The sequence below is a fragment of the Parasteatoda tepidariorum genome, chromosome 3 (assembly GCF_043381705.1).
Source record: "Parasteatoda tepidariorum isolate YZ-2023 chromosome 3, CAS_Ptep_4.0, whole genome shotgun sequence".
NCBI classification, from domain to species: Eukaryota; Metazoa; Arthropoda; class Arachnida; order Araneae; family Theridiidae; genus Parasteatoda; species Parasteatoda tepidariorum.
In genome coordinates this window covers 46,173,621-46,185,156 of record NC_092206.1, presented here as the reverse complement: position 1 = coordinate 46,185,156, position 11,536 = coordinate 46,173,621, and the positions used below count along the sequence as shown (strand labels likewise).

At 27.9% G+C, this 11,536-nt stretch overlaps 1 protein-coding gene across 4 annotated transcripts in view; it reads left to right on the top strand.

The window, feature by feature from the left end:
* The first annotated feature begins 1,154 nt into the window (after positions 1–1,154).
* Positions 1,155–11,536, top strand: part of LOC107454007 (QRFP-like peptide receptor) — a 127,119-nt gene continuing 116,737 nt past the window's right edge. For all 4 annotated transcript variants that reach the window (XM_071178542.1, XM_016071048.3, XM_016071046.3 and 1 more), the window contains exon 1: positions 1,155–1,587. In XM_071178542.1, coding sequence (XP_071034643.1) covers positions 1,548–1,587 — 40 coding nt within the window. In that variant the 5' untranslated portion in view covers positions 1,155–1,547. The remainder of the gene's footprint in view (positions 1,588–11,536) is intronic.

The window sequence follows — 11,536 nt, the reverse complement described above, 5'->3', positions numbered from 1 at the left end:
TCAATATTTATTTGTTTCATTAGCAAAGTTATCTCTGTCCTGTAAAAAAAAAACCTAATGATAAAAGCGAAGCAAAGACAGGGGTTGATAAGCAGAATAAGTTGGGGGTGGGGCTAAATGGTGTTTCAAAAATTGTATAGCAGCTCGTATTACTAATTAAAATATATATAATTTTTGAAATTACTAAAGAAAGCTAGTTATAAAAAGTAATACCTCATGGAAAATAAAACATGTTATTATATTAAAGAACTTAATAACGAAACAATTTTTTTTAAGTTGAGTAATGTTTAGTAATATACTTTAAGAACCACTTCCGTTATATGATCCTTGTTTCATAAAATTACTTTTGAAATTAAATTCACAGTTTTGATAGTTATTATTATAAGTCGGTTAAAGCTACACAGATTAAATCTTGGCTATAAGTTTTTAATACATTCCCCACACTGCGAAAATTTGTGTTTTGAAGTTATTTTCAATCTCCTGAAAATGTGTCCTATTTTATAACAGATAAGAGTTCCTCAAAACTGAAGTAAAACTACAGAGTGTAATTGTTTATATGGTATTATTTAAGTGATTTCTATTTCATTACGCTGTCTCAAATATTTTTTCATCACAACTTTTCAATTTTTTGTAATAGAAAATATTTTGAATCTCAATTTATGAATTGATATACAAATGAAATGATAGTTAATAAAATGATGGTCGTTTAAATATTAATTTTTTAAAGATGAAATATTAAATTCCAATTTGCTCAATTTAAAAAAACAAAAAACTCAAGTTTGAGAAATCATACATTGGTACATACAGCTTGGTGGTTGATAAAAAATTGAATTTTTATGACTGGATTTAAATGTCTAACTTGAAATATTAACAGCTGTCGAGACGTAATATAACGTCAAAGATAAACGATCTTTTCAAGGCATGCATTTATTTTAAAATATTACGTATGATTCCACCGAGACAAATTACCCCCAGAAAAAAAAGACAAACATTTTTCTTCAGAACTCATCCCTCTCGAATTCCGACACAAAAGACTACTTGAAGCAAACATGACGATCTTTAACTCAACCAAGGACAACCATTTATCTAATAAAATATTCCTCAAGGCCTATCAAATACCATTTCCTTTGGTCAATTTTCGAAAGGAGTTAAAGGAGAACATTCATTCTTTTCAACATGACGACAACAGCAGACGTTTACAGGGGAGAGAAAGTTCGAAAAGAAAAGGAGAAAGTCTTTTAATCTACTCTAATATCAAAAAGTTCAAAGCGGTGTGTGATTCTGCTCTTTAGAAGTGTTGACGGGAGACGCAAGCGCCTGCGCGAAAAAAAATAGAAATCTTCGACACCCCTTCTCGATTCTACTCTTTCGTACTCGGTGCCAAAACGAACTGTTGCACCCTTCTAAGCGGGTGGTTGCAGTAGTTACAGACGATAACGAAGAAGGGGCGGACTGTTCAGGAAGTGATAATATTGGCGCAACTATTTTGTTGTGTTGATAACTGTAATTTTTTCAGGTCGATTTATTTAATAGGTCATGATCTACATATGGGTGACGATTTTCTTATCATAACAGTTAGAAATAAAAGTAAGTTTATTTATTAATTATTTGTGATAATGTTTTTCAATATTTTTTTGATCTGATATGAATGCAATTTTATCAGTTACTTTCATGAATTGATTTTGCACTTCATAATACTGAAAAAGAAGTAGCCCATAAATGAAACATATAACGATTTATTTGTTTTTTTTAAACTCTTGTTAAAAAATTATAAATTCTAATTGCTCTCTGAAATTGTAAAAACTTAAAACTTGATTTAATTAAAACAATGTTATAAGAGATGAATGACCATTTAATGATTATTTATTTCGGTTTTAAAATTAAATTTTTTTGACTTATTTTATAAGTTTAAGATTAAAAGTTGACGTTCTAAATGCTAAACGTTATGAAGCGATAAGAGAAAATGCGAAATAAGAAAAAAAGGAATAAAAATGTATAAAAGATGCTATTGCATAATATTTCAAACTATTTGTTTTAATTTCGCCGTTCTTATTGATTTAATTTTTTGTAACAATCATTTTAAAATCCTTACGCAGATAAAAAAGTAACTAAGCTGTATTACATGTAAGGTTATATAACAGTATTACGCTACTTAAGCAGTGTTGCATCACTATATATAAGTTCTTTTTAAAGATAAATACATCGAACATATTTAAAATAATTTAGTAAATCATTTTTAGCTCATTTAAGATAAGTAATTAAAAAAAGTTTCAAAATTATTTTTCGGCTTTTTGATGTGCTTAAAAGTGAGAAATCAATTATTTTTAATTATAAAAATGCATTCTTTATCACATTAAATTAACCATAAAATGCCATTAAAATGCAAGCAATTAATACTTTATGCTTTCATACAGGAAAATTTAAGTTATTTTAAAAGTATCTTGAAAATAATATTTCGATTCCTCTTTTTTTCCTAGCTCCAGATATTTTTTGTTATTACTTTTGAAAAAAATGTTTATTTTCCCGTTTTCAAAGATCAGTATATTGTTTTTCTCAAAAACTCTTTTGGATTAAATTAAAATGCTTTAAGAGCGTTTTTTTGAAATGCATTTTATGAAAATGTATTTAATTGATATTTTTAGGTTATTGTGATAATTATTATTATTTGTTTAAATTTTGTTGCAAACCTATAAATTGAAAATTCTATGAAAATTTATAAGGTTATAGTTAGGATATCATAAACTTTTTTTTATGAAAACTTAAATCAAGTACCTAACATTTTAAATATCATAATATACTATATAACCTCTGAAAATATTATCCTCTAAAGTTAGGAAATTAAGTTAATCTAATAGAACAGACCAGAGTTAGAGATTTCTAGGCTATATATTGTTTACTGTATACACCGATTACTACTCACATGGATATAAACTGACATAAATTTTAAATTAGAGTGCAAAAAATACTTGAAGAATTTCTCCTTGAAACCCTAAAAGCTTTTTTCTTAAAAATACTGTAAAATAGTTGTTTTATGTCATTTGGTAGCTCTTAATTTTTTCATGAAAATGATAGACGATTTTCTCATAGTACGTAAATATTTCATACAGTCATAAATTGTACATTCTGGTTCAAAACCTTTTAACATCATTCTGGTAGTAATATGATTCTACACACATAAAATGTTTGTTCTTTGTCAAAATACTGATCAAGGTGATTTTTGACCTTATTTGAAGTAAAGGTTTTAATGCTCAAAAAATTATGTAGAGACCGCAACATTGTCGTAGACAATTCATTTGTATTTCACAGTGATGAAAAAATGTATAGTAAATTTTTTTGTCCTTTGAAATGCAAATCACAGAGATCAACGTGACATTTTGCGTAAAAACATGAGGATTCCAGATGTTGAGCTTTAAGATTAAATCCTAGGCTATTCAACTGATCATGAACGGTCTAATTCGATAAATGTAATGTCTCAGCTATCTCACGATTCGTTAATCACCGATTTGCTTCATTTTGTGATTTCATTGCGTCTTTGTTAGTTTAAACTGGCACGGTGAATCATCGTGTTTCTTAATTTGAAACTTTACCGAATAGAAATTTTGCGATGGAGTATTAATGCTGACGTACCGCAAATACATCTTTCCCATTCACTTCGGATAATTTTCTTGCGTAAACAACTTTCTTACCTTTCTGATAGCAAAAAGAAAGTAAAATATGACAAAAATTCCTCTTTTCACTTTCAATATTTGCAAGAGCAGCAAACCAAAAACTACTACGTTGATCAGAAACTTTTCCACAACCAAGCTTTACTATATCAGCTGCCAAAATATATAATAAATATGAGACTTAAGTATGATAAATGTATGTTTTGAGACAATATCACTAAGTCCTCTGCTAGTTAGAAAAATGAAACTATTTTCCGAACAACCCAATATTTCGAAAATTTGAAGTTTCTCTAGTTTTGTTTCTATCTAATAAATATAACTGCACTTGAAATTTTCACAATAACCTTTTAGTGCAAATTTTGATATTGTTAATCATAATTTCTCGTATTGTATTTTTAAAGCATGCACAAATACGTTTCTATTGTGACGTGCGGCATAGTCTTGATTATTTTGTTTATTTTAGATATTAAAATCATTATTTTAAATTTCTTTTCTGTGGAAAGAAATTATTTTTCGTTTAATGGAGAAATCAATTCATCTAAATGAGGAATAATACTGATTGCCTGCAATACTTCTCCGGTGTGGTAGTTGGATAGTTTTCCATATGATTTTGGATTTAACACGTCTTGGTAATTCTTTAAAGAGCCTGAAATTATTAGCTAGATCTTGGATTTTCTTATATAAATTGTGGAATTCTATTTCAGCTTCACTTTTCATAAAAGTAATTTTATTTACTATTCGATCAATTCTCTAGTAACACGAGGAAACCTACATATTTCCCTTACAAATACGCGGAAATTTAACTTTTTGGAACGGAAAAATGTACGCACTTCACAAGTAGTTCCTCCTAAACATTTCTTCAGCACTGCGCTTTTGATCAGTCTCCTCGTGATAGATTTAAGCAGAACGCAAGACATTCCGTACAAAAATATTTTGGATACACAGTTTGAATAAGAGCTTGAACACCTTTAAATTGATCATTCATACCGCTGGTGTTATCATACCCTTGACATTTCAGAAAAGACACGGGTCTTACCCTATGTCACGAATATTTGAGTTTATGGCATTAAAAAGAGCATTATATGTATCATAAAATATGGGGACAAACTATAAAAATCTTCCTTGATATTGAAATCTTCTTGGTCCAATTACAAAAACTGCTCGGTTCTTCTGATGTCTGTTGTGCCATCTGCTGATACAGAGAAGTATTACAATTTACAAAACATTTTTGTACACAAATTTGTTTTTGCCCTCATCGAAATATCAGTTTGTTTTAAATATAAGGGACAATTGTACAAAACATTAATTTCGGACCACTTAATGCGGTCTTCTGAGATTTTGTCACCACATTTAACCATAAAATGAATGAATGATTTTTAATTGCCTTCACTAATGTTTGTCTCGAGATCTTATGTTCGTTTTAACGCTATCTTCTGCCTTCCATAGAAATAAATTGCTTGAATAAATCTTTCCAGCATTTCACGATATTTAAGTACTCTTAGTTAATTTGTACTTCTATGTTCTCTATTTCACCGTTAGAAACTCTTAGACAAGATTATTTATCATAATTTGTTTCTGCATGTTTTTAAAGATTTTTATGGCGCCTTCCCAATTTTTAAGTTCTGTCTTCACGTGGAGTCATCTGTTGGCAAAATTGCTCTGGTGACAGTCTTCTGATTTGTTTACAAACAAAACGTAAACAGTGAAACAGTGTTCCGTTGAAAGCAACTGAATATATCATTCCTGAAAAGTCCTCTTCTTTTTTCCTATCTTTTCCTCTCAAAAGTTATTTTTTCCTCAGGCTTCCAAGAATTTGTTAGCAAATCCAAAACTACAAGGTCAGGTACTTTTTGATTAAGATATTGCTCAACATCAATTTTTTTAAAATTTTAGTAGAGTCTTCTGCATTAGTAAACTATAAAAATATGAGAGAATAAGAAAGTATTTGTAGATATTTATTTATCCCAATAAAATATATTTAGAAGTTGAAAGCAAAATTCTGAGTACGACTTTTAAACTCTCAGCAATAACTACATATGAATATTTATTCTTTTTTTTCTTAAATGTGCTTTCTATTTCTTTAGCTGCGTTGAAACTAAGTTACTCATCAAATAGTTATATAGAAATGAACTAGCATTTCAAGAAGTCATTTATTTGATTCAATAAATTTAAAAGGCATAAGTTTAAAAATGAAGAAAATTCTCAAATTTTCAACAACAAAAAATTTATCATTACATTTAGCAAGAAAATTGTACAATTTTATTTCTATATTGCTTTCAGATATGTATTAAATTTTATTCATTTATTTATTCTTTGAAAAATTTATGTTTTAATTAATGAAAGCTAGATAAATAAATGTTTCGTTCCACTTTCATGTGGTTTAAGGGGTCACAGTACCCAAATAATGACCAAAATATCGATATTTTTTTATTTCTTATTACAAAACATCAAACTATTTCAAATGCATTGAAAAAAAAATCTTCTCTCTATCTACATTTTTAAAAAAAGTTATGAATGATTTTAGATTGCCCTGAAACGGAAATTTGATCAACAGACAGACTTTAAAGTGCCTTTTTTACAAGATGATAATTTTGTGTTTTAATCTTAATTAAATCCCTAAGGAATTCTTTTATTTAAGATAAAGCTTTGAAGTAACCTTTTTTATCTTAAGTATAATACACTTATTTAAATTCTGCATGGAATACACATTTTATGAGGTATTACAATTTTTATAGCATGTTATATATATATCTAACAGGAGTTTTTAATTTTTTTTTCTACTTTTTTTCAAAATAATCCACAAAAAATGTTCTAATTGCTATATCAACGAATGAATTCACAAAATTGTTAAGATGAATATTGCAAGCACTGAGAAAAAAAATTTTGGAAAATATGTTAGAATAAAAAAGCCTTAAGGATTTAAAAATCTTCAATCTTTTAAATTTTTTTTAAAAAAATTTTGAAAAAATTAAATAGTTTAATTATTTTTTGAAGAAAAATTATTGATTATAAGTTAAATGAGCATGCAAAGCATCCACAAAATAAATGATTATACCTTTATTTAAAAAAAAAATGTTGTAAGGGTACTGTGACCCCTTAACCAAACTTGGTTCAATTTTCGTTCGAGTTATCAGTTTTAAAATTTATGTTAAATAGAAAGTAGGGGAGAGGGGGGTCAATTGTAACAGGGTACGATTGTAGCAGAGCAAAAATTTCGACTGTCGGGTTCTAGATTTGGTTCCTAGGTGACGCACAAGGTGTATTTAGTAAATCTATATGTACACCCCTGCTGGCAACCATTTTTATGTACTTTTGAAAGAGTTACATCGCAAAAGATATTTTCACGCTACGTAAGTACCTTTTTTGGTATTAGAATATTATATTGTAACAAAGTAATTTTGTTTAAACAAATAAAAATTATTAACCGAATATGTAAGTGGAAACCATAATTAACAATTCAGAAAAAAAAGATTAGATTTGCTAATTAACTAGCATTGTTTTTAACGAATGACGCTGAAATGGCGTCTTAGGGACGATTGTAACAATAAGTAAAGGGACGATTGTTACAGCTGAAAATAAATAATCTAACCACCATAATTGTACACTTAACTCTTTAAGAACCACCAATAGTTTCCTATATCATTTATATTATGTTGCATGTGCATTATTTTATTTGTCACCTTTCACAGCATAAATTAAAATTTTTAACCCCTTAAAGTTAAAAGTTTAACCCTTTAGGTCTCTGCTCATTATTATTTTTACTCCTAAAATATCACTACTATTTTGATCAATAAAAAAATATATCACAACTATGATAATATGTATAATTAACTATGTTTTAGTTGAATATATGAACTGTTACAATTGACCCCGTAAGTGGGGACAATTGTAACAAGTGCACGACTGTCAAAAATTGTTAATAACTAATATAATAACATTTAAAATAAGGTATTAATTTTTTTTCTAGTAGAGGATAGCCTACTTTACTCGTCTGTCAATTAATACTAATAATATATTGGATTTTTGTTAGTTAAAAATAGTTAAGTAAAAAAAAAATTACAATTAACCCTATTCTTCCCTAAAAATTCATCTAAAAATTATTTGATTATACTTAAAAAAAACATATTGATAATATATTTATGCTGCATTAATAAAAATGTCTCAAAAATTTTTCATAAAAATGATTTATTAATGAATTCAATGCAGTTCGTGCTGTACTTACTGAAGATGGATGAGGTTTTCAGTAGTTAGAATAATCGAATAACTAGAAGATATAGAAAAAAAAACTTCAAAACCGATGTTTCAACCCTTTAAATTCGAAATATCTAGTACATCAATTTGTCATGTTTTCCTACAAATATTAAATGAAATAAATATACATGTAAATATATATGCACATTTCTTAAATTTTTTGGGAAAATACTCCGTGAATTATTTTAAAAATTTAGAAGAGTTTGGGTTATGCAGTTTCGCATACATATGAATAAAATTTAAAGCTTTTAAAAGTTTGAAGGACCAAAAATAAATTATAAATGGACAAAAGTGATTTTGATTAACGTATGCCAAATATTGTAGCAATGGTTTTGTCACTTGTGACACTTATTTTGTTTATTATATTTTGTTATTTGTTTATTATTATTTAGTTATACATAATTTAAAGATTTATCAAAATATGAGTATTTTTAATAAGAAACTGATTTTTTTAAAGTTTTTTTTGCTATAAGAATATACAATAAAATTAAATAAAAGTTTTGGAATAGTTTAGAAATAGTTACAAAATTATTATTTTAAAATTTCAGAAAAAAATCTTTAAAATTGCGCAAGATATGAGCAATTAAAGTTGTTCTTTTTGTAGTGAATTGTACTCGGCAACTAATGAAAAAGGTTCGATTTGAATATCTTAGAAATTTGAAATGTTTTAAGCAATTTTTCTAAGTAATTTTGGCATTTTTGAAAACAAAGCTCAAAATGATAAAGTGTTTTCCAAAATTTCTCTTTATTATTGAACAAGATTTCTTAAAAATGACACCGGCATTGTTGGGTATTATTTCCCATTAAAATATATTTTCTTTCGCATTTCCTTTTCATTATTAAATCACATTTTAATGTATTAGCGTTCATCGTAACGTATTATCATTTGTTATTAAATCCGGACTTAAGATACAAAGTAATATTTGCAGAAAACTCATTATCATTTTGAGCTTTTATTTTTAAGAAAAGTGCAAAAACCAACTTAGAAAATTGCTTGAAACTTTTAAAATTTTTGAGTCACTTAAATAGGATATTTTTCATTAGTTGCCAAATACGATTAGTTACAAAACTAAGAAAAAAATATTTCCAGAAATACATTGTCAAAAATGATTTCCAAGTGAAATTTAAAACATAGAACCTTCTTACGTTACTAGGAAAACCAACTGAAACTTAAGTATCTATGCTTGCACAGGTCGCTAATTGCCTATAGGCAATGTACGCACTGGATCAAGGAACTATTGGGCTCTACATGTGTAACCTATTTTACTTCTTTTGTTTGTTCAGAAACTATCTTTCAAAATAGGAAAAGGTATTTCTATTTTTTTGGCAACTCATTAGAAAAATAGAAATTGATTGTTGGACGAAGCAATGATGTTTTAAGGAAATAAAAGCAATGCAGCTGAAGTTGTCACATACGAAATTTTAAAAAAAAATGGAAGGGTTGGGGATATTTAAAAAATGTTTTAAGTTTTTCAACTAAAGAAAAGAAGGTTAGTGACATGAGGCTAATTTTCTGGAAAAGTTGAAATAGCAGAATAACCCCCCTGATAAATAAAGAGAGTAGATTTCCCTCAAAACCACCAGTATATGCCTTTAGTTGTAAGTTAAAAATTTCTTAGAATTTTGAAGGTAGGAAAGTATGAACTTTGAATAGAGATCATTGGAACAAGAAATACCAACAAATTCGTTGCTTATGCGTTTCCCTGTTTAATTGAAATACTTTAGTTAAATGAAAATTCACCAATTTTAGTTTCAGTATAAAATTATCTTTAAAGAAATTATTATTATTTTTTTACAGAATTTTTTTTAAAAAAATATCAGGAAAAAGTAACAATGTAACTGACACGCGTCAACAATATTTTTACCATAGCAAAAGAAGAGATTCTAGGACACTGCCAAATTTCTGATATCTTTCCTCCTAGACAGAATGAGAGACTCCCCGGCGTTTTAGCCATATTATTTTGATAATAGCTTTCTTAAATGGAATACTTTCCGTTTTATCAAGTACTAGTAAAACTACGATAAAATTATGTTTGCATTCCTATTATATTGCATGTCAAAAGAGAATGAAATAGTGGAAAGAAATAAAGATTCCTCTTAACATCAATAATACATCTTTTTGCACGTTATTAATAACAATGAATTATATTGTTTTAATTCATTTCTTCCCAATTCAAAAATTCATGAAATATTTCACAATTATGGATATTGTAAAGATATTAAAAACTTTTACACTTTCTTATGAATATTTAAGAATACTTTAAGCACATCGGGATAAAAAATCATGGCAGAAAAAAGTTATAAAGGTGGTTTAAAAAATCACTTTAAAATCCACTACTGAAAAACATTGATATCTCATTTATAATTCAAATTAAATTAGTATTACTAGCCGTGAGGGCTCAGAGGAATGAGCGTTCGCCTTCCAATGAGGTGAACCGGTTCAAATCCTAGTGATAGCTGGTCGATACGAATTCCGCATCCGGCTAGCATTGACCACAGTGATGACGTAAGATATCCTCAGTGGTAGACAGATCATGGGTTGAAGTCTTCTTGCCTTCAGGCTAACCATGGGAATTTTTCGTGATTTTCCCCTCCATGTTACGCAAATGCTGGTTAGTTCCACAAAAATGTCTTCCACGAAGGCAAAATCTCTCTGAATACTTGATCTAGGAGCTCCCTTGTCTTCTGCATTGGGTTCAAAATTGCAAGGCTTCATAGTTGAACATTAGTAGTTATAAACACGAAAATTGTGTCAGAAGTTCAACGACTGTTATAAAATTATAAAAATATAAAAACCAGTATTACTAAGTAATAGAGTAAAATATTTTAATTAAATTTTGTAATGTTTAACGAATGATACACGATTTTTTCATGACCAGTAAATTCCTGTTATCTTTCTTATTAAAAAAATAAAAATAAATAAATGAAGTTTGTTTAAAATTCCAAGAAAAACTCTTGAATTTCGATTAGATACTTAAAAATATATAATGAAATTTCATAAAGGAAAAACTATGAAAAACTCTAATTATACTGATGCGCAAATTAAAGCAGTTAAACTTCATAAAATATAATTAAGTTTTCCCTAAATAAACATATACTAAAATCAAGAGCTCACGGGAATTAATTTAAGAAATAATTTTAATTTGATTTGCTTAAATATTTATAAACATGAATGCCTTAAACATATACATTATATTAGCACTAGAAGGACGGATGGGGTCAGTTTGGTCCCTCGCGTATTTTGTTGTACTAAAATTCAAAAAATGACTTTCTGAAAGTGTTGAGAGTTTCAGACCTTCTATAATTTGATATTACATAGCGGCTTTTTTTAATCAATCGCGTGTTAGCAGTATAAAAACGTATGCATAGAACCTTATAACTAGAACGACGGGAAGAGCTACGGTGACTCCTCAAGTATTTTGGTAGGCATCCCATAACCCCAGGTAGTTGTGGGAATATGGTATCATTTGGCATGTAAATAAGTTACACTAATTTCTATAAAAAAAAGAGTATTTCAAAATATCTATAACTATTATTTATAGAGAAAAGGAAACCTAGTTATCTTCAAAACTAATGTATGCGCATATTTGAAAATCTAGAGTTTCGTTTAATTAATTATT